Consider the following 23839-nt stretch of genomic DNA (forward strand, 5'->3'; position numbering starts at 1 on the left):
ACACAAATGCACACCACACTTCTCATTTTATTTTGAAAAAAAAAAAAAAAACAAATTATCTTCCTTCTGCAGCACAATTATGTTTTACTTTGCATTGAGCTATCACTCAAAAACATTGAAATTGAATCAATACAAAGAAAGGAGTTGTATGTATTTTTCTTTAGATGGATAAGGTGTTCATCAGCAAAAAACATTTTGAAGAATTCTATCAAACAGCTAATTACTAAAATAGTAAAAACCATCTGCCTTGCTGTTACAATAATCTTCAGGGTTTTATTAGAAAAGTTTTCACACAAGTCCATGACAAATTTAAACTAATTAAATTTCAATTTTGCTTTCATGTGGAATTTAATTGTTTCAATGATGTACAAATAACATGTAAAAAACATGTCTGCTCAGCGATACATCCATGATGATTTACATCATTTGTAACTGAAGTCATAATGCTTAAGCCTGAAAATATTGGCCAACAATCTGGTCATGCATGCAGTACTTTAATTTTACTGAACAGATTCTGGTTTGGCTCACATCCCCTTTCACTATATTTTTCATGGTATTTAAACCTTTGCAACACTCAGTCTGGCTGAGTGTGTGTTAACAGACCTATTCCTCCATGTCTATTCTCGACTCAAACGTCTCGCTAACTAGCTGAGTTTGGTGCAGCTCGGTGAAAGTCTCCCTCGTCTCACTGCGCTCCCTCTCCTCATTGGATGTCACCTCTTCCATCACGGTGTCCTGACAGGTCCCGACGCCTGGAGTTGAGTCGTTGGCGGCTTGCTGGCTGGCAGCCGGCTCTGAGCTGCACTCGGTGACATGAGCCTCGGTAGATTGAGTGGCTTTGCTCTCATCAGGATTTCCGTCGGTTTCCTGCACGATGAGGTTTCTGAGCTTCCTCTGTCTGGGATTGTAGTTCTCTGTGCGTTTGTGGATCTGAACGTGTCGTCGTAGATGTGCCTGCAGGATGGGAGATGTTGAACAATTGGTTCAGGAGAAAGAAGTAAGGTGTTTCTTTATCTGGATGCAAGGTAGTGTTTTCTGTATTCAGAGCCTGCCAGGCATTTCCAATTTTGATTTTTCTCTCTCAAATCTTTATTTAGACCCTCGTCAAGTATTTAAAATCCACATTCAGTGTGAAATCTTGCTTTTTACATTGCAGAGAAGAGGTCCTGATAAATCTTTTGCTAAAGTTAGACGTCTGATCAGGAAATAGTAATCTGAATGTTTACAAGTAGTTGCCTACAGGTTAATAATTAATTCTATTAAAGACTATCATTTAATTTTCAGGTTTGTTGTTTTGAGAAGAAATATATTTTTTGAGCATAGATCTCATTTTAATTCTTTTAACATTTTCTATGTTAAAATATCAAACTTTTCTGATATTTCATTGTAAGGAAAGAAAGAACCCAAGGAAGGAAAGAATGAAATAAAGAGAGAAACTACAAGAAAGAAAAAAAAAGAAGGAAAAATAAATCATTTGATATTTCTAAATGGAAGAATATCTGGAAATAAAACAATTTTTTTACATACATGCAGACAGTAGGAAATTTGTGTAAAATTATTGAATGCTACATTAGTTTTTATTCTCAACTAAACAACTAGAAAAACATGTCTTCAAAATATGTTCTGTTGATTAATTTCTCTAGTCCACAGTTCACCACTGTAGTTTTCTTTGTTACTTTTAAATGTAAATCTCCCATCTGTGTCATTATGTCTTTGAGTTAATTTATAAGCCGACCTGACGGGTGAACTTGTACCCGCAGTCAGCGCACTCAAACTTCCTCATGCCTCTGTGGCGCTGCAGGTGGACACGCAGTTGCTGCAGCGCTGAAATAGATGAAAGGAAACAAAACAGTTGCCACTTTTTTAATGAGATTCATTTTATGAACAGTAGCAGACTGATGAGGATGTGTCCTCTTGCCTTTGAATGTTTTGTTACACATGTAACAGCAGTGCGGCCGGCCCTCCTCGTGCTTGCTGGCCTTGTGTCGGAGCAAAGCACCCTTCTCGGTGAAGCGCCAATCGCAGACATCACAGCCGTAGGGTCGCTCACCGGTGTGTGTACGGTGGTGCTTATCCAGACTCGCTGGTATTAAAACACATATTATCAACTGCAGCAACTGGAAGCTCTTCTTGTCATCACTCTAATCTTTAACTCCCTCCAAAGATTGTATGAGAGATTCACAAGTAAAACTCTCTGTAGCTGTATCATGTCTCTGAGCTAATTTCTGACTTTCTGGTAGGAAGAACAATGACTGCTTAGTCATTCCTGTCAATTCTCACTGCATCTGTAGCTTTCAGTAAAGATGGCGTCTGTGTAGCCCTAACCTTGCGTCCTAAAAGTTTTCCCACAGAGGTGACACTGGTAAGGCCTTTCGCCACTGTGCACACGGAGATGCATGCTGAGGTTGTTCTTCTGGGAGAAGGCGTGGCCACATATGTTACACACAAAGGGACGCTCGTTCCTGCAGCAGAACAAGGACCACAGTGAGCTGTGAGTCTCTGTAAAAAATGGATGGCTGGTAAAAGTTGCAGCGTTTCTACCTGTGAATGGCTTTGATGTGCATCTGCAGGCCATTTCGACTGGAAGCTCGATGACCGCACTCCTCACACACAAATGGCTTTTCACCTCGATGCTTGGCTGCTTCGTGGACTCGCAGCTCGGTCCGAGTTAGGAAGGTTTTGGGGCACTGTGGACACTAAACACATCGTTTGTATGTTGTTAGTGTGCTGCTTCTACTCCCTGGACAATTTTGTAAACAACATGCATTTGATGGTATGATTAAGAAAAGAGTTTTTAGGAAAACTTGTAACTGTTGATATTTAGTTAATTATGTCACTTTTAAAGCAAAGTTGGGATCACAGAACTTTCATCTCTCCATTCCAAATACTCAGTTTTACTGTTTCAATTAAATACAAAGTTTACCAGTTTACTGGTTGAAGGTGACGCATCACAAGGTCTATACTCACTGCATGTGGTTTGGGATGCCCATGGACTTTCATCAGGTGCATCGTCAAGTTCTTCTTGTACATGAACTGTTCGTTACATGTCGAACACTTTAAAAAAAGAAAACCATCTTAATATAAATCCTGTTTATCATGTAACTTGTATACGTAAACAGCACCTTGTGTGGCATCTCTCCTGTGTGGGAGACGACATGCACTCGCAGCTCTTCCTTTGTGTTGAAGCTCAAGGAGCATGTGGAGCAGATGTACGTCTGAAATGACAGAATCACAAACAGTGACACAAATACGACCAGAACCACCCTGAAAAGGCTCTCTATGTTCACTCACTGACACTCTAGCGCAGCCTCTGCTCTCGTGCACAGACAAATTCTCCTTCCTGAAATACCTCTTTCCACACTTAGAACAAGCAAAGGGTTTCTCCCCTGTATGTCTCCTGCAGAAAACAAAAGTAAGAGGATATTCACTTGACAAGACTCCCTGGAAAATAACCATATTAACTTTGTACCTGTTGTGGACTTTGAGGTAATATTTGCTTTTAAAGGATTTCATGCAGACAGGGCACTGCGCTGAGCCTTTGTAGGAGCACTCCTCTACGCCATCATTATTCTTGCCGTTGTTTGTTTTACTCTGGAGTTTCCGTTTCTGTGCTGTAGATGCAGGCGGCGTTGCAGAGCCGGACTCAGCCGGAGGAAAATACTCCTCATCTGTGTCATCAACAATACCTTCAAGTTCACCCCCGTCATCATCTCCTGCCTCTCCCACCTCGGCTGCAGTTTCATCTGCTTCCTGGCAACCAGGATCTGTGTTGATCTTCAGTTCTACTACCTGCAATTAACACAATTCAGATACAGCTAAACATGCATGCATGTGATGGATATTTTTTTGGAGTTTGTGGCATGACAGCTGTATTCAATGTATTTAACTGGGATATTATGTGATACAGCAAGTGAAGTGAAAGGAAATGATGCATGGTTTTCAACTTTGTTTGAAAATAAAAAAGTGAATTGTGTGGCCTGGACCAGGTAAGATACTTAGGGAAAATGAGTGGTGTTTGACACCCTTGGTTTAGATCAAAGCATATTCTGGTATTGGAATGGCCAAGTCAAAGTCCAGACCTGTATCTAGTGGAGGTTTACAGATGCAAAGAAGTATGAGCAAATATTAAAGTTTCTAGATGCCCAAAATTGAGAGACACATTTGAGTGCTGCAACTGGTTCTGCTCCAAAATGGGTTCTGCAAAGTTTTGACTGAAGACGGAAAAATACAAACAGAAGACTCACTTTAAAAAAGGTTTTTGTGCAAAAAAAAAAAATTAAAAATTAACCCATGTATCCTTTTCTTCCCACTTCAGAATCATGTGTATGTGTATGCACTGTACCTCAGACTCAGCGGCTGGTTGATCTGATTTTACATTTTCAACACCACCTTCAGACGTCTCCTTCTCCACAGGAGTGAGAACAGCTTTGGGGTCCAATGTGGGGCTGGTATCAGCGGTGACCAGCCTCTTAGGGCCCTTCACTACTCGACCAGAGCGTGTGGTGGTGGTTGTGGGAGCAACAGTAGCATCCACTAATCTAAAACTGCCTGCAGAACTGGACTCTTCTGCCGGGTCCATCAGAGAGTTCTCCTCCTTGGCAGCATCTGTCTGACCTTTTTTGGGTCGACCTCTTTTCCGTTTCAAAGTGACAGAGTTTCCAGAGTTTACTTGGAACTGCTGACAGAGGGTGAGGGCTTCAGGCACACATAGGCTGGTTGCTGCTTGCTGCACTTTCTGCAGGTTGTCTACGTCCAGCTTCAGTTCTCCACTGTAGACGAAGGTCAGAAGCAGCTCTAGGCCATCGCTGGGGCAACCCTGCAGTTCAAACTCTGTGTGTTGAGTGGGATTTGAGACGGACACTTTAAATAGATCACTGAAGCAGGCTAGGACGTTGCAGTGAGCCTGGTAAAGCACCCCATCTCCCAAGTTAAGCACAGCATCACAGAATCTCCCTGCTGCCCTCTGCTGGTTCAGGGAGGAAAGAACGCGATGAGCATGACTGGTTTCTGCACCAGGCATCCTTTCTGCTTCCCTGCAACCACAAGAGGATAAACGTTTAACATATGGTATCATCAGTAAAACATTTGCAATAACTTGTTTGTTTCTTCACTTTTCAATTCACAATGTACACAAATGGCAGTAAAATTTAATTTTTGAGAATATCAGACATACAATCCCTTGTACAAATATTCATAAGCAATGAATTTAGCTTTACAAATCTAATTTTATTGTACATGTAGGTCAAAAGGTTCCAATATTGGTCTGACCAGAGAGCTTTCTTTCACATGATTGCGTTACTGCATGACTTGTGGAAAAAGAGTCATGGTGCTTGTTATGGCTAGATTTGTGGAGTGTACTACTACTATGAATTGTAATGTGGATAGATTCTCCGCAAACGGCACATAAAATGTTTCCATGTCTCCCTTGCATTTATTTAAATGTACCGATATAAATAAAACTGAATACAAAACACTTCTTATACTTTTAATTGTATAAATAATATAAACCATGTTTATTTTTTCTTCTGTGTTGACGTATCACATAAAATCCCAATAAAACACGTTAAAATTTGTGGTAATAATGTGAGAAAATGTGGAAAAGTTCAGGAGCCATGAACATTTTTGGGCTCTGTGCTTTCTGTATTGCTAATACATTTTTCAACCCACTGCATACATTTCCAAATTAATAGATTTGTAAAAATGCACAATGAAAATTATTGTTGTGATTTAACACAAATTTGAATTAGTGATAACTGAACAGTGTCCTACACGTCAAAGCACTCATATAGTCTTTCAATTGGCTCGTATTCAGCAGTTGAGTTGCTTCGGAATAAATAGACACCATTCCCAAACTGCGCACCTCCACGTTTATTTCTAGCACATACCTTTAAAGACGCTCCCTTAGCGCGTAACGCCTCAAACTGCAAGAACCGGACGCCTGCATCTACAGGACGATATTTTTAGCCAGTTTTAGCCTGAAGCCTCTGTTTTGCGGCATATATAATGGGGACAGCTAAGCGAAACAGAAAAACGCAGCTACATTAACCTTCTTTTCTATACTCGCAGGCCCACAAATGAAAAAGGAAGAGGATGTGACGCCGTTTAACTCCGGGAAAGTTTTTTGTTGCTTAGATTACATATTATGAAAAGAAACCTCATCCAAAGGAGTTAATTGCGATTTATGCTTCTATAAAAATGCTCATTTTAGCTCGGGAAAATACGCAATAAATCTATTTTCCAGTTTATCACTTGTTATTTTCAAATGAAAACTCTCCGAGAAATTTTTTAACGGCCATATTCCGACGTTAAATGTTTCGTTGCCTGACAACCAATCGCAACAGCGCGTTGATGCAGTGTGGGATATTCACACATGCAAGTTAGCCAACTAGCGGCGGCTAAATAGCAGAGCTCCTGTCCCTTAGTTTATTTACATTTTTGTTTTATAAACTTTGTCTATTTAGCAGGCGTGAGAGGTGTTTTTGACTTAGCTTGGCATCGTTTTCACCGTAGTTGGTGGTGAGTTAATCTTTTTTTATTTATTTGGAAAGCTTTAGCTTCAAGCTAATGCTTCTGTACACAGGTTGTGCTCCGTCAATGTTAGTAACTATTAATTCACAACAAATTGAAAATATAGGATGTTTAGTGATTGCATAGTTATTTTATTTGAGTTTTTTTATGCTAAAAACTAGCTCAATTACGGTTAAGTGTGTTCATCTTGCCTCCTTAAATGTTTTGCCACTTGAAGCTAGCTGAGGCTAACTTGCTCTGATAGTAAGATTTGTAACAAGGTTGACATCTTTAACATTTCCAGTAACTTCAGGCTCCTTCTGGGATCATTAAAAAAAGGGAGATAAATAAATGCAAGTCAGAATAGGAGCACTCTGAAAATAATAAATGGCACAAAAGTTGTCTCATTTATGGAGATTCACAAACTCAACAGAAATTCGGACGCTCATAAAAACCGGTTTTAGCCGCCCGTAATATATATATATATATATATATATATATATATATATATATATATATATATATATATATATATATATATATATATAAACAACTTTAGAAAGGCTGTATGATAAAACATTCACTTAAAACTGACGAAGTGGTACGAAAACTTAAATTTTGGAGTAACTTGTTTCTCTCCACTTACTGTAAAGTTGTGACAGAAAATAACAAAAATGGCTTAGTTTAAAATATTCTTATTTAATACGTTTCTATTTTTATTACCAAATAACAACTTAAATAATTATTTTATATTCTAAATAAGCTTGTGCTCAATCTGTTTATGTTTGATATTATAAATATATTAAACGTATAAAAAGCCACCTTGGCCAACAGGAGTATGCAAAATATTTTTTTCTTGAATGCCTTATAAAGACTTAGATTTATATAAACAGAATTAGTAATGTTGGGGAAAAATTGTGACTCACTCCAGAAGAATTAGTGCAACAACTGTTTTTTAAAATATTTTTCACTAAATATCTTCTCTATCTCTTTACTTTCAGGTTCCCTGCTTTAATTTCCCTGTGTAAAACATTACTGCATGTTTAGTACAAGATCATGAAGGTGAACAAAAACATCCAGGTAAAAGGTAAACCTCAAAAATGGAAAGATGTGAGGAGCAAACGGTGCAGATCCTCTATCAAGTCTTCAGATCTCAATTCTAGTCCTGTCATGGTTAAGATGGTAAAGGAGCACCAGGAATCTATGAAGAAAAAGCCCTCTGTGAAGAGGCTAAAAAATAAACCAAAAACTGTCTCTGAAAAGAAGAAAAACTCTCCATCTGGATTTAAGAAACCTGAGTCTCAAGCTAATGGGTGCTCAACATTCACCTTGGAAGACGAGATAAAAGACCTTCCAGACTTTACGGCGGGTTCTGAGTTGGTTCATATAAATGGTATGGAAACTTCAGAAGAGTCAGAGGAAGTCCCAGGGAGCAGACTGGAAGGGGAGGCTCTTCATCACTGTGCGCAAAGAGGCCACCGGCAAAACCGTGCAGTATTGGTCATGCAGAAAAATCAGGTATGCTTCACCAAAAATAATCCCAGATTAATTAACAGATACATCTTAACAACTTCTGTATTTAAGCATCCTGTTGACCTTCTTGCAGACACTGTGCTTCCGTGGGAAATGCATTGTGACCTGTTTGTACGGTCGTGTTGAAGTGATGGGATTTACTATTGATGAGGGTCAGAAGTCGTACCCCCTGTTCTCCCCAGCTTCACACTGCCCGCTCACTCTCAGAGCACTGGGACACACTGATTATGTCAGAGACGACAGAACAGAGGCTTCCAACATCCTTGAAGATTATCTTTCAGCAGGTAAAGTGCAGGTCTGTAAGAAGTAGCTAGTGTAATTCTAAGGTTTCAGAAAAACAAAAGATGAACCCGTCAGAATTTCCAATCTCTGGTTTGACCTCAATAAAGAGTTTAAACCAAATTTGACTTCTTCTTTGGAATTACAAAAGAAGATATAACAGGATTGTTTTTTTTTTTGTTTTAAATCTATTAAAGTTACAGCTTTAATAAATAATGTAAAAATAGCTAACTTAGAGTCTTTTTTATCTCACTAGCAAGCATCCAGATTAAACAGTATTATTTTCAGCTCATAGTAGAACTTGTGTATGGTGCATTTGTTGACAGAAACAGTTGGATTTTTGAGCTTCTGGCTTGTCAGACTCAAAATCTGCTGATTCTGGTCAAAAGTAAATTTTCTGAGGCATCTGAAAGTGTGGATTTTCATCATGAGATTCAGCACTGTGTTGATTTTCCTGAAACGGTTGGGCCGTTTAAAGCTGTTTCTCTCTAGGGGAGGCAGGTTTGATTATATAGCAAATTTTCAGCAAGAGGAAAATCAAAAGTACCTTACATGATTATGCCCTAAGCCATTTGAACAGTTTTTTTTTCTTTTTTGCAGCATCACGGAAAAAATTGGTAAAAAAGGTAACACCAACATCATCCATCATCCTCCTGGATCCTTTAGAGACTCCTTTGACACGCTTTCTGTCGAGCTTTACACACCTTACTGAACTGTTCAGTCCCCCTGTGGTAAGCTGGTGGATATTCTTCTTTCTTAATTCATGAGATTGTGTAGACTTTTGGCCACATTAGAAAAATTTTGATATTACTAATTATTTTCTTTGCTGTGGGTTTGTAGAGTGAAATAATGTCGTCTGTTCTTGACACTCCACTGAACGGTCTGGGTGTGATTCCACTTGCCAACAACATCGAGGGACTGAAAATATCCAGGAGCTGCAGAGATGCTCTTGGTACAGTTATCAATGCTTGCAAAGGTGAGCATCTACATGTCTTGTCTCTATTTCTGACCTGGTCCTTTTGGACTTTCAGACACAGAACACAAATGCTCTCTAAGAAATCTGTTAAATTTTGTTGCAGCTGAAAGTTAACATTGTTTGAAAAACTCTTCACACTCATTTTAAAAAGTGATTTTTCTCACCTTAGAGATGCATTTTGTTCAGATTCCTTTGTTGAGCTTTTGCTTAGTTTTTCACTGTATTCTCTTTGTGTTGTCTTGTTTATGCATTTTGCCTCTAACTATATCTCTTTAGATGCAAGAACTTCACAGGTGATGAGTTATAAACACATTGAAATTTTGACAAAAGTTATAATTTTAATGTTATGTGTATTTATCTGATAAATAATGAATGAAGAGCTTCATTATGATAATGTCTTCTTTTTATTTTGGTCTGTTGTTAAGGAGACATAGACGGTTGTGCTGTTATTCTTGTGTGTGGGGTCAAGAATGTGGGTAAATCAACATTTATACGGATCCTCATCAATACGTTACTGAATCAGTGAGTTTACACAACTCGTACTCGACTTTTTACGTGTGATAATTTCTATTTATAGGTTTATTATGTTGATAACATTAAAATTAAAAGATAACTGTTTCATATTATTGTTAACTATAGTACTTCCAATGTGGACTATTTGGAAGGAGATCTTGGTCAAACAGAGTTCACCCCTCCTGGTTGTCTGTCTTTGTCCACTGTCAAAGAGCCACTTCTGGGTAAGATGTTCTTTTCTCCATAATCTCTTTTTGCTTTATTTCATTTTTGGTTATTCTTTGTGTTCCTCTTTACTGATTTTCAACGTTAAACAATTTAATTTAGTGCTAAAAATCTCCTAACCAAAGGACCTAGCAACAAAGCTATTTCAAATGGAGTAAATCAGAGCACTCTGCCTGTGATGCATTTGGCGTCTTAAATTCTGCTGAAGTCCAAAGCAACAGCTTGAGTGAACAGCCAACTTGTCTCCACAAAAAGTGCAGAAAATTTAAGAGATGTATATCTGGATATTTTCTAGTATAAATGGAAGATTCAGGCTCTTTCCCTGTATCAGAACATTTCCAGGGTCCAGTCTCGATGCAGCCATGTTGCAGCATCTTCCTCAGTCTTTCAGATGTGTATTTTGGATCCCATTTTAGGCATTCATGACAAGTCAGGACCTGGGAAATGTTGCTCCGGTTCTAGAATAGAACCCGGTTCTACCACTTAAACTTTGGAAAACATCTAGCTGCTTATCTTCTAAATTTACCACTTACACCTTAGAGGACTTCTGTCACTTTTTGTGATGAATGTTTCACTTTATTATCAGAATTTATTTATTTTTATTTATACATTTTTAAAATATATTTATTTATTTATTGTAAAATGGCTGATCTTACAATTTCAGGAATCATTTTTCAATAAATATGGTAAATTTGCCCATTCTTCATAGAAGTGTTGACTTTTTCCCATTAGAAAATATCCAAGTTATATCTTGTAAATAGGAGAAAAAAAAATAAAAAGAATTTGGTGTTATTGTACTCTTCTGTGACCAGATAATCGTTTATTTACCTTCTTTATTGACTCAGATGAATTTTAAGTTTTTTTTTAAAATATTAATTAATTTATTAAATGTTTTGAAACTTGCCACACACTTGCTGCTCCTGCTGTGAAGTTTCTTGTGATCGCATCCTGAACAATCAGCTGTTGCGTCTGTGTGATTTTTGTCCAGGCAGCTTGATGCACTTTCAAAACCCTAAAATCAAAAGTGAATCAAACCCAATGAACATTTAATCTAGTTCATTAGGACCCAGACTACCAAGGGTTTAAAGATTTGTTTTTTTTTGTCTCATTTGTACTTACAAGTCTGAAAGAAAAGCCACCAATGCAGTCTGGAGCCAACTGAGAAATAAAAACCAGCACATGTGTGAATGAAACTGTTTCCAATTTGGATTAAAAATGTCTGTCCAGTACTAATAATCAAGGAGCGATTTGTGAACTCACCTCCTGCTGCTTTCCAGGTCCTCCATTCACACACCAAGTCACCCCGGACCACATGATCTACTACGGTCAGTCTTCATGCGAGGCAGACTTAGACGGATACCTCGAGTCTCTGAAGTCCTTATGGCGCAGGCGTCCACAGAGCAGAGAAATACCCGTCATCATTAACACCATGGGCTGGGTCAAAGGTCAGTTCAGGTTCTTCACCATAATGAAAACAAAATGCTGTTAAGATCTTTGTCCACATTAAAACCATGTGTTTTTGCAGGATTTGGTTTCCAGCTGCTGGTGGACCTGATCCGCTTCCTGCCCGTCACTCACGTCGTCCAGCTCAGCCATGGAGTCTCCACCCAGTGTTCCTCCCTCACGCCGGATTTTCTGAGGACGGCACAGGGTTATCAAACGCACCCGCCCACTCAGACTGCCCTGGATGAGTTCACGGAGAGCCACTGTCCCCCCAAAACGTACACACACCTCAACGTACTGTCAGAGTTTCAAGGCGTAGCACGCCAAGGGACGGCGTAAGTACAATATAAATTCTATGTGAGGAGACTGGAGGACGTGTCGAGGCAGTTCAGTTACCTCTAGATGTATTTTACAGAACACACCAGAGGTCTAATGAGCAAAGAGAGTTGTTGTTGCTGGGTTACCTGAGTCGGCTGCAATCTGATGACCCTGGACCAGTTAGACCACTACACACCCTCACCCCATACCAGGTAAGTTATTAGAGATGCACCAATCCTTTAATAGCAGTATTGATCTGTTTGATTTTGAACATGAGTTAAGTTTACAATATTTCACAATGTCATAAAGATCAGATCAATTTGTCTTGAGCATTACAATAACAATGAAAGATTCTATTTCCTTTTCACCATTTTTTTGTTTAGATGTTCAACACAGTTGTTGACTCTCCTGCAGGTACCTAACACAGCAGTGGCTTTGGGTGTTATCCACTGTGAGGTGGCACCCTCTCACATGTTTTACGCCGTCAACGCCAGTCTGGTGGGACTCTGCTGCTTGACAGAGAAAGTAACAAGCAAAGGAGGCCCCGTCATCCTGTCCCAGGGGACGCTTTGCCCATGTGTGGGGTTCGGTATGTTTTCTATCTTGACTTTTTACATTCAATGTCATTTGGCCCTTCTGTTTTTGACAAATCGATTGAAGTTGAAGGCTTAGGTTGTGCATTAAATGTCTGTGTCATATCTTCCAGGTGTTCTTCGAGGTATCGACACAGCACGAGGTCTGTACTTCTTGCTGACTCCTGTAGATCCCTCCGTCCTCAGAAAGGTCAACTGCCTCCTCTTGGGGGCGATTTCTTTGCCTTCGTGCATCCTAACTGAACAGGTCTGCGGCGGGTTTAATCAGCATACTTATCAAAGTAATGCATGCGTGTCTGTATTTGTTTTAACTGATACGTGCTTTGCTGTTTCAGCCTGGCTTTGAGGGTGAGATGCCGTATGTCACTGCAGACTACAGCTTCGATCTGACAGGTGCAGGGAAAATACGAGTCTTCAAGGGCCTGATGAGGCCCAGTCTGATGGGAGTGAAGTGACCTGGCAGAATCAGTTTATTAGCCTTTATGTTTCTTGACTTGTCTTGAATCAGACTGGTCGTCGATGAGCTGTGAATGTGCAGAACTGAAGTTAAGTTGCTCTTCAGGAGGCGTTTGCTGCAATCTTTTATAGTGAACGTTATTTCCGGCAAATTCAGGTGCTTGGATGACAACAGACTTACAGTTGTCTACTGTACCTCTGGAAAGGAGATATAAGCTGCTGCGTATCACATGGACACTGATGTATGACATGATACCTTCTTTGAGTTTTTGTTTGTCACATTCCTGATCTAAAAACCTGCCACATAATAAACAACAACAAAAAAATTCTGCTGAGACTTCATCCTTGTTTTTGGATCAGTCATCCAACTTATTAGAAGTGATCAGATTTTATAGTTAAAACCAGATATTTCTGTACAGTGTATAAAAACACACATTTTCTCTGTCCCATAACAAACACAAAATATTTCCTATTTTAAGTCACAGGATTAACAAACAAGTTTGATACCAGAATAATCAGGTTCTTTCCTATTGATGCCATCTATTTTCCAAAGTGTAGCACATCTGCCCCACAACATGATGTTGCCACCTCCATATTTCACAGCTGGAAGTTTTCAGTCTTGCAAGATTTACAAATCACTGAATTTCGCCACGAAAAATGTGCAGGAACTCCCAAGCAAGATGCAGTTATTCTCACTTCTTCCCAAAGGGGGCAGCAGATATTTGGATATGCTGCTTTTAAACTGCAGCATATGTTAACTGACTCAAACTAAGCCTGAAGGGCAGGAAAGCCACAAGAAAAGCAGTTGAGACACCACTGTGAAATATTAATGTAGAATAGTCCTGCATTATCCTTTCAGAGGCAAGCTGAGACTTTTATTTTTTTGTCTTGAGAATAACTCGGATGAAAAAGCACTCACTGCGCAGAATTGCTAATATAAGTGGACTGTTTGAACAGCCCCATCTGCCCACTCGCTTCTCTTTGTTTACTATTCACCGCTCTCATTGAGGATGGGAGAGCACAAATACATTTTGAAGGAGCCTTTGTTTTGGCTTTGCCAGTATCATTTTCCACAAAGATTTTATGCAAACCAGATTGAAAATCCAGCTGCAGGAGTGTCATCAAAAATAAATGAATGCTTATGACAACTACTCATGTGGTCAATTTCCAGGCACAGACTGATTATTGTTTTGAGTACTCAATATTGAAACCAAGGATGTTTTTAAATTCTAGTAACTATTATGTCGGGAATTACAAATTGTTATTGTGAGTCAACTGCAGGTGTTATGATGGAATTAAAATGAACAAGAAAATCATTGAAATTCTACTAACAGAGTTCCATACATTCAGTCATATTTACTCTTTTAATGATGCATTTAAAGCTTTTGTTTTTCCAGGTGAATTTTATTTAAATTTAACAGAAAAAAGACAGTTTAAATACTACTTGTATTTAAACTGTTCATCTTTAATTTTATTTTTATTTTGGAAATCAGTCAAATATTTACAGTGGAATACTTGTTGGGCGATGGGATCTCTAGCCTACCTTTTATTTATGTCTCTTAAATTGGACACGGGTTCCAATCTGATTTAACTAGGACTTCCAGCCAACCAGAGAGGATCGTCATCACCTGTTCCCAATCTGTAGGTCATCAGGCTGCTCCAATTTTCCATCCTCATGAGGCCCAAAGGGGTTTCAATTGATTTCAAATGTGTGAAACGTTGATTTTCACATGACAGTGAACTTCAAAGGTTCACCACTTCCCCATTTCATATTTCATAAGTAATAGTGGGTGCACTTAATCAAATATAACAATGTTCAGAGGGTAAAAGTGTGTAACTTGAATGAACCTCCGCTCTTGGCCACTAGAGCGACAAAGTACAGCGAGTTAATTTGAGAGCCCAGTCAGTGTGAATGAATGGAGGAGAGCCGGATGGTCGATCGGAGACTCCACAGAGCAAACCGGGCTTCATTCTCAGCTGTGCGCGTCGCGTAAAGTTGCGAAAAGGAAATCTTTCCTCTGAGCTGCGGACAAGATTTTCGTCCTCACAATCCCATCATTCCCATACAAACCGAGCTTCACCAGTCGAGCTTTATTGTTTCCCCCAACTACCGACGTCGAGGAGCTCTTTCTGCTCGTCTTTCTGCTCGTCTTTCTGCAACAGGTTATTTGCCGCTGTGCGTCCCGTCCAGCCTGCAGCCCTGATCTCCAGCGCTGGTTAGTTCAGGTAACTTTCTGCTGCTGCGAGCGGGGAGCGATGCTTTTCTTTGCGATCTGAGCTGCATGCAGCATTGTGCTCCACACCGAGCCGATCTGATCCGAACCGCGCAACCCGAGCCCACCCGATCCGTCTAGTGTGGTAGCAGGAGCGAAATGAAAATGGCCCCAACAATGAGACAGCCGAACAAACAGTAGAGTCCGATCCGCGTGGAGCTTCGAAGCGCCGACAAAGACCCGAGAAGTACCTGGTGTTCGGCGGCGGAGGAGGAGGAGAAGGGTTCTGCAAGGAGGGATTGATGGTTCCGAACAAGTGGAGCATGAATTCGGTTCTGCACAAATCGCCTCCAAAGAGCTGGCTTGGGCTCCGGTTAAGACTGAGTGAGTATCCTACGTGTTTGTTGGATGTGTTAGTGTACCAGTGGGTCAGTGGACAGGTCAGCGTGTAAAGGCAAGCTTAAGTTACTTGGAACAGAGCAATTCTCCAGGCTGGGATCCACCAGTTCTGTGTGCCCGGGGTTCCTCTGGGCATCAGGGTTCTTACGAGTTTTCCTGACCAAGAGTTTACCAGACTCTGACAACAAAGTTTTCAATCCAGTTTTAGACATTTTTCCTATAAATGTAGGAGTTGACAGTCTACTGCAGGCATTCTGTCAAGGTCATGCTGTGAATACAAACCTTGCTGTACAGTTTGTAAGATGAATGGATGAGCAAGGAAATGACTGGATAGATGATGAAGAAGATGATGGATAGATGGATGGATGGATGAGCATGGAGATGTGTGGACACTGAAATTGGTGGATGGAACAAGGTGATGGATGTTGGAACGGTGGACAGATTTTGGGATGATAGATGGACAGCTGACAAACAAATGGATGATCAACAAACTTCAAGGTGGATCTCACATTGATTTCCTGACAATGTGATGGGATATTAAGTCTGGAAATAGCTTTTTTTTTTCCTCTTTTTTTCTGTACTTGTCCAAATCTAGAAAATGTTATAGTTATTCCAAACTTTTCTATGCACTTTGCTCAGGAATTCTGAAGCATCAAAGCTAATGGCTGGATTTGGCAACTTTAAGCAGTCATCCAGACTTGTGTAAAGTCAGAAGATGTAGTCCAGGCTGATCCGAAGTCCTGCCGTGGGACAACATTCATATGATGGATCCCCACTCTCTGCAGCCCAATCCCATTGACTGCACCGTTTTTCTACTCCTCTCTTCTTTCACACCTATAGTTTAGATGTATACAGACTTCCCCTTACTGCTTCTGTTTAACATATTGAGGTAGTTAGCAAAATACATGGCACAGGTAGCCAAAGTAGAGTAGCTTTGTACAACGAAGCACAAAAACCTCATAACTCAAAGTTTAGAATCTACAAAAGGACAAGAGACAAAGATTTTCTTTATCTCTTCTTCTTCAAAGTGCTTTGTTCCATCAGCCTGATGGTGTTCATGCGTGATGCACGCAGTTCTGGCAGTTCATGGGTTCACGCAGTAAGTAAAGTAAGCGCAGAGTTTAAAGTTTAGCGGTCTTAATTGGTTGAGTCTGGAACCCCTCAGTGTTCCAGGCCACCGGAGTCTTAAGCTTGTCTTAAACACACAGGTCTAATCTGGGACCAGATGTCTTGTCTGGTCTCTGTTCTCTTCTGAAAAACAAGGAGCCCAGGCCAGAAATGATTCGCTCTGAGGACAATTAAACCTTTTTGCTTTACGAATGATGCTCTGGCAGTTCAAACTGTGTGAACTTGAGTCTGGGAATGATAAATTTACAAGGGTTTAAGTTACTGCATATCTTTAAAGAAGTATGCCAACAAATTTTCTGTTTGTAGTGTAACCTTCATCTCAAAACATTTATTTATATACCTCTGGTAGAGGACCTGAGCTCAGAGGATAAGAACCACCTCCGGTGGGTGAGAAAGAAAATTTTTTATATCTGTATGTGTGGGGGTGGGGAGGAAATGCCTCTTTTCAATATGTTAAAATGCAGTTTTCTATGTCCAATGTATTTTTTTAGAAGTTATTTCAGCCAAACCTCCTTACCTTTAGTTCTTATAACAATTTCCTTGTTTTGCATCGTCTTATTCATTGGAGCCCTGCCAAAGTATTCACATTCCTTAAACATTTTCACATTGCTAACTTAGCTGTATTTTATTTGGATTTTACATGATGGATCAACCCAAACTGTGAAGAGTGTTTGTTTTCAACCCCCGCCCTTTTTATTCCGACGCACCTGAAGAAAATCAAGTGTAGCCGTCTTCATGAAATTTAATCTCAGGATAAAAGAAGCTACTTCTTTGAAGACACCAGAGGTTTGTTGAAATTATTAGTGAACAAACATCACTGAAGAGTAAAGAACATAGCTGTCAAGTCAGGGATAAAGTTGTGAGGAAGTTTAAAGCAGGGTTGGATTAAAACAAAACAACATAGAAATAGGAATATCCTTTAATATCTCTCCATGGGGACAATCAGGTGTAACAGCAGTAGAGTTGAGATTCACACAAAGGTAAACACATTTATACAAATAAGAATAAGACTGCAGAGTAAGGGCAAATTTACAACACAAGATAAATAATAGTGTACAGTTTCTAAACATAGCTACTTGGATTATGTGGATTTTTTTTAAAAAGAGAAAGTATTCATTGTGCATGTATGTTTGTATAGCACATTTCTGCAAAAATGTAATTCAAAGTGCTTTACATGATAAGTGTATGAAACAATGAGCAATAAACATTACATTTTTCAAATGCCATGATCAAGAAACTATACATCAAACGATACACCAAGTATATTTGATGTATACATTGATATGTTTCTCCTAGAACCAGAAGAGTGGATTGTAATCTTACATTTAGGCCTTCTATGGAGTTGAATTAATGCTTTGTGTTGGTTTGTCACAAAAATCATAATGTAAAACTTTGAATCGCATAAAATGCATAGAAACTTACAGCTATAATGTGACAAACTGAAAAAGGTTAAGAACTATAAACGTTTTTGCAAAGCATTGCAGGTTCACCCGGTCATCAGGAAGTCAATTTCCCGAAAGTCTTCTCTCTGTGCTGTATAAAGATGACCTTACTGAGTTAACTCTAAAGATGAGGTCAGTTCTATACTCGGAAACAGTCATTGGCAGAGCGTTTATTGCATTTCATATCCCAATCTTGATCTGGCTTGTGAAGGACCTAAATAGAAGTAGAGATTGGGCCAGCTACAATGATGACAGTAAGGTGGAGAACTGCTGTGAGATGGACACTGAGATTATTCTCTAAGTGGAGTTGCGTGGGACTTAATCTTCACAGGCTCCTCAGTACTGAGGGAACATATGGAGAAGGGTTCAGTCTCTCTGCTGGAGTCTGGCATAACGTGGGCGTGTGTGCCATCATGTGTGTGTTGTATACATGTTAGATTTTTAGCCTGGCACAAGGCCTCTTGGCATTCTAAACTTCTGTGTTTGGACTGTCTCTTCATTGTTTCATTGTAATTTCCTTTCTCTTTCTCCTCTTTGCATTTCTCCTCCTGATGCCATACCAGGTCACAGTTTTTTTGTTTTTTTTTCCCTCCAGCTTTTATAAGTAAAATTCTCAGTCTCATGCTATGCTGCAGCATGTTCTAATATGTATTTTGCACGAACACAATTGTTCTGTGAAAGCCTTGATCTGCCCTCAGTCTCATTAACACCAGTGACCCTGGAGACATTTCTTTTTTAATGTTTTTGTTTGAAATCATCCAGCAGAGTACTTTGCATTTCTCCACAGTTAGAACTGGTCAAAACTGACTCAGTAGTTTTGGTCTCCACCTCTTGGCTAAGTGTAAAGTGTGGTACAGTCTGTAATTAAGTTTATTCATGCACTTACACAGTAATCCTCTCTATTGTGTCCAACAGAAAACATGCTTATTTTGATGGATTTCAGTATTATGGTACTGCTGCATGTGAATTTTACTCTGACAGAGCTTTATGCTGTATTTAGATGTTTATCAAGGAAAAAAAAATTCCCTTTTGGCAAAATTAGGGAGTGTAAACTTGTTTTGATTTTTGAAAATCTTCTAGGGCCTATTGCTTTCACAATAGGAATTCCCCTTTTAATCTTTTCTGTCTTGTCATTTTGATTCCTCTGTCTTATTTTTGATAGTTGTCATGTTAAAGTAGTTAATAACTCCATCTCCTCAACTTAAAACTTTGAAAGGAAATTGAGTTTAGATATTTGCATCAAATTTAGGTCGTCGTTGGTTAACATTGGCAACTAGAATGTTACCAACGTTCCATTTGGAATATTCACTCGTATGAACTGAAGGAAGTCAGTTTATATTAATAGTGTTGAATATAGCAATTTCCCAAATATCACCAAATATCACCAAAATTTCCATTGGTGATATTGTTTTTCCATAACTGCCGTAAGACCAGCACTTTCCCTGAGCTCTGGCGTTTTGGTCACAAAGATCCATTTTAGTTTGGCACTTAAACAACAAATGTGTGCAGAACTTTGTCAATATTCCGCTAATGTTTAGAAAACACAAAATTTGCAATTGTTGTGTTTCCATCAAGTAAGAAACATAACTAAATCTTAGGTGAATAAGTTTGTTCACGTGACAAGTTATTAAAAACATGCTGTGTTATGATCATCCAAGTACTTCCTGTTGTCCTCTTCTTTGTGGCTTGCGCCAGTGCCAACATCCGGCTGTTTTGTGAAATAAATCTATCGTGATATGGCCAAAAATCCACCATATTATAGTACCAACACTTTTTGTCAAAAAATGTTTTCTTTTTTCGAAATTGAAAAAAAAAGTTTCCATGAATTTATTTTTTAATTCTCAAAATGTGCAGTTATTTAGTTAATGAAAATGCAGCAAGTGACAGTTTGTCTCCTGGACAAGTTGTAAAAATATATTGGTAAATAAAGGTTTTGAACTACTACACTGTTCCAAAAGTAACTGAGCAGTTTATTGCACATGCTCTAGTTTTGAATAATATTGATCAAACCAGAAGGATTTTCTGCTAGACAACACTGAGATGTCTTTCTTTGAGTAGATCATGCATAGTCAGGATTCAACCAAATTCTCCATTAGCAATTTCTGTTTGGCTAAAGCTCAAAAGCCTTTGTTTTGCAGACTGAGACCGATTGGTAGTTCAGATACCTGAGATAAGAAGTTTTGCAGACTATAACCAAATTGAACTTGCTATTACAGGAAGTACTTTTTATATCTTTAACTGGTAAGCCCTGATCAACAGGTGAGCTTTTTAATGCAAGATCAATAGTATGTGTTTTTCATAGCTTTTATTTAGAAGGAAATAATTTCTTTGTTTATAAAAGCACAAAAATGAGAAAATTCTTTCAGAGATCTTAAGGCACAGCAGACAAAACAAAGGTCGATATACTGTTTACAAAAAATATGCAAATCTAGAGGTTCGGCTTTTGACGTGGCTCTCCCTGCTCAGCAAAGGTGAATATCATATTACACAGAAACAGGTGTTGCGGGATTTCCACACGTGACTGCAGTTTCAGCCAGTTTGCAGTCAGGGATGAAGTCATTCGCATAAACGTCCCACAGCTGGAGGCTTATTTTTCTTCAGTCTTTCCTCACGCATGTTTTCCTACCATCCGTCTCTCTTACGCCCTCCCAGAACACTTGGCTATTGGAGAACAGAAGCCCAAACTGTTCCTGGTGCCTTAACTTCAACTCCGCTTACCCTTATTGAAAAAAACTGTCATTTGAAGGAACTCTTGGCTATATTTGATTGTGCTGAAGAAGGATTTGTTTGACTGAGCTGTTTTTAATGCACAACTTTAGTCTATTTTTGCTTTTTAAAATCAAGTCAGGCAGTGAACCTGAAACGACTTCAGTTGATCAAAGAGCCTTCCAGCATCTCATTGTGTTAAAAGGCCAATGGTGAGCTGCTTTTCTTTAAAGTAAGCAGTAGATAATTAAAGGGACTATGTTAAGGTCAGACACACACACACTTACACACACCTTCTCTGAGGAGAAAACAGAACTGCAACCATTTATCTCTGAATGTGTCCTTCCACACTTCTAACCTTCACCATGGCTAAATGACTGTTTATGAACATTGCAGCCTTCCACCTGACAATAACTGTACTTTCAGCGAATAAGTGTTTTTGATTCCCATTGACTCTGTTATTGGTCTCTCAAAGGTATAACCTCCACTGCAATTTCAGCCAGATTTTTTCAATTATGGGATTATTTCTGTCAACAAGTTGAAGAGTGATTGTTGGTTCCTCTGAGCTACTGGTTCAGGGATGGACTGTTAAATTATACAGTGCTCTAGGGTGATTCTGTCAGAGAGGATAGTCCCTTTTACTCAGATGGTTCATGTGTTGTCTCTTTGCATTGCAAACTAAACAAAATGTACCTTTTGGGAGTACATTGCAATACTTTCCATGCACTTTTAAAACGGTCTCACTTGGGGGTTTGATTTTTTTTTTGGGCAACGTCTTCAAAAACTTTTCAGTTTTGTTTTTTGGACTAGCCACAGTAGCTATATATCCATCCATAGATTTGTAATTTCTAGACTGTTGAAATTGGGTCAAATTCTTTCACAAGCTTCACACAATAGTTTACTGGAATTTTGGCCCATTCCTCCTTTAGAGAACTGAACTGCGTCAGTTTTTACTGGGAATTCAAATATGTTTTTAATCATATTTTGAAATGTAAACATTAAAAAAAGATAGCAAAGCATGTAAGATTCAAAACAATGTGTTTGCATGTGTGTCTTGGACAAGGCAAATTGTCTTTGTCATCTAGGAAAAATGTGTTTATTTTTTTAATGTCCAGTTTTTTGCACTTTTGAAATGTCAACATGACATTTAGTGGTCTTTTGAGGGAAAAAAAGGCTGCAAAAAGTTTAATAAGTACAAGTAATAGTCTAGCAACAATTTTTTTTGACAATGCATGTTTAATTCAAAGGAATTTGATTTTTCTTTTTCTTGAAGTCCAGTTTTTTTTGCTATTAAAAAAGAAGCATAATAAAGTTGACAATCTGAAATATTTTAGATAAAACTAAGTGTGATTAGGGTGGGGAGTCATTTGGAAAGTTTGGACAGCACTGTTTGGTTGATATTGCTCTCTGTTCCTTGGAACTTCTTAATCAAAGTGAACTTTCTTCACTGTGTTTGTGCGTGTCACTTGATGGGACTCTGCAGGTCACTAAGTTCAGCCTTATCAGATTACCTCTGGAAAACTTATTGGACAAAAAAAGACAAGAAGGGGATTTTAGACTGACGCTAATGCATTTAGCTGAGACAAAAATAACAGAAAACTGAACATTTAAATTTGCTGCTCCACCTTTTGTGGCATAATTGCATAATTAGAACATTGAGATGACGTGAATCAGGTATATATTTTGTTAGTCTCAGGATCTGAATCCTAATTTTCTGGTAAAGGGTTAACTTCAGCCTCTGTGATGTGCTGCTTTTGCTAAATATAACCTTCAACCTTCACTCACATGGCCACGCTGAAGCCTTTAACTACACCATGTATGATGACACTCAGCTTCACACGACTTCTCTTCTTGCCGCAAACACACTCCAAAAGGCCTTGTTTACAGCCCTGTCATATTGCAGCCACTTTCACACGCACTTCTCCTCAGTGCACCATTGATATCTCACTGAGTGGGAATCGACTGGGGATCCAATTCATTGATGATTGACATACAGAAACAGTTTTCTCTTCCTGTTTTTTGTCTAACTGCAATAATTTAGCGGTAGCTTAGTTGCCTATTTTCAAAGAAATTTGTTTGGCTTACAAAAAAATGTCAATGCTTTATTTGGAAAATCAATACCTCCCTCTTCTATGTAGAGGGAAAAAAAAAACAATTCAGTTTCAGTTTATTTTCATTTTAAAAATCTAACAGAGCTGAAAATTGCAGTTCTTTGAGTCTTACTGTCACAGAGATGTCTTCAGGCAGCCAGTAGATGAAATAAAACCGCAACTTGTTTGTTTTACAATCGCTATAAAAAGGCTCCACAGTCTTGTTAAAGTTGTACATTGTTTTGATGTGGAAAAGAAGGCAACAGTTGTCTTGAGAAGTGGAACCAGAATAATTAAAAAAAAATATATATATTTGTTTTTAGTTTTTAAGATTTAGCCTTTGCTCCAGTTGTGATATTCATGAACCACCAGAAACATCAGACAAGTTGGCTTTCTATTTAGCTAATCAGAGGAGAGTTACGAGAAATTAATGACATGTTTTGTACACCAGTCCAACTGTAATCCAGGATAGTGTACAAAGGCAATGAGGTACTACTGGGCGTCACTCCAGAAGTCATAAGGCTGGTCCAGGAAGCTGCCAGGAGGCCTTGGGCAACACTAAAGAAGCTGCAGGAATTTGTTGGCCACATGCGAAAACTGTCTACTGTATTCTTCCTACGTCTGGGCCTCAGGATGGCCTAGACAAATTGACGTTTTTCTCAGAAACTTCACATCCAGACTTGGCTAAATTTTGCCTTTCTATTTACTAAGCGTGTACAAACTCATTGAGGTCAGGAGATGTTGCAGGATTTCAGAAAATATAAAATCACTGATGATCCATGTTGGTTAAATCTCCCCCCAAAATTATCAAACCAAAAAAATATTTGAAGCAGGGTTGGATTTTATTTAGAGAGCAAGCGGTTGCAATACTTTTGCTAAATATTTAAATGACTAAACAAATTGTTATTCACTCACGTTTTCCTGTTTATATCAATTTCTAAATGATGCACCCAACCAATTTTAGGTGTTAAAGTTGCCAGCTTTAACACCTAAACTATGAATGTTAAGGATGGCTAAA

At 38.8% G+C, this 23839-nt stretch overlaps 3 protein-coding genes across 5 annotated transcripts in view; 2 read left to right on the forward strand and 1 right to left on the reverse strand.

Annotated features, from left to right (window-relative positions):
- Nucleotides 1-35: 35 nt before the first annotated feature.
- Nucleotides 36-6062, reverse strand: zbtb48 (zinc finger and BTB domain containing 48). Of its 2 annotated transcripts, XM_055056942.1 has the most exons (11): nucleotides 5886-6062; nucleotides 4343-5033; nucleotides 3470-3789; nucleotides 3292-3397; nucleotides 3123-3215; nucleotides 2968-3054; nucleotides 2542-2696; nucleotides 2326-2462; nucleotides 1919-2083; nucleotides 1736-1824; nucleotides 36-954 (listed from the first exon to the last, which is right to left on the reverse strand). In XM_055056942.1, the coding sequence occupies exons 2-11, from the start codon at nucleotides 5018-5020 to the stop codon at nucleotides 604-606; spliced, it is 2181 nt and encodes a 726-aa protein (XP_054912917.1). In that variant the 5' UTR covers nucleotides 5021-5033; nucleotides 5886-6062; the 3' UTR covers nucleotides 36-603. The 2 variants fall into 2 exon arrangements, with proteins under 2 accessions (XP_054912917.1, XP_054912916.1); XM_055056941.1 differs by having other exon boundaries at nucleotides 3292-3789.
- Nucleotides 6060-13163, forward strand: nol9 (nucleolar protein 9). Its single transcript, XM_055056943.1, has 13 exons — nucleotides 6060-6516; nucleotides 7509-8025; nucleotides 8114-8324; nucleotides 8920-9050; nucleotides 9160-9295; nucleotides 9721-9817; nucleotides 9935-10032; nucleotides 11311-11478; nucleotides 11559-11811; nucleotides 11892-12006; nucleotides 12209-12383; nucleotides 12501-12634; nucleotides 12723-13163. The coding sequence occupies exons 2-13, from the start codon at nucleotides 7564-7566 to the stop codon at nucleotides 12840-12842; spliced, it is 2100 nt and encodes a 699-aa protein (XP_054912918.1). The 5' UTR covers nucleotides 6060-6516; nucleotides 7509-7563; the 3' UTR covers nucleotides 12843-13163.
- Nucleotides 13164-14775: 1612 nt separating this feature from the next.
- plekhg5b (pleckstrin homology domain containing, family G (with RhoGef domain) member 5b) overlaps nucleotides 14776-23839 on the forward strand; it is a 74625-nt gene continuing 65561 nt past the window's right edge. For both annotated transcript variants that reach the window (XM_055056890.1, XM_055056894.1), the window contains exon 1: nucleotides 14776-15440. In XM_055056890.1, coding sequence (XP_054912865.1) covers nucleotides 15359-15440 — 82 coding nt within the window. In that variant the 5' untranslated portion in view covers nucleotides 14776-15358. The remainder of the gene's footprint in view (nucleotides 15441-23839) is intronic.

This window comes from Poeciliopsis prolifica, unplaced genomic scaffold (genome assembly GCF_027474105.1).
Source record: "Poeciliopsis prolifica strain line A6 unplaced genomic scaffold, Auburn_PproV2 SCAFFOLD046, whole genome shotgun sequence".
Taxonomy (NCBI): domain Eukaryota; kingdom Metazoa; phylum Chordata; class Actinopteri; order Cyprinodontiformes; family Poeciliidae; genus Poeciliopsis; species Poeciliopsis prolifica.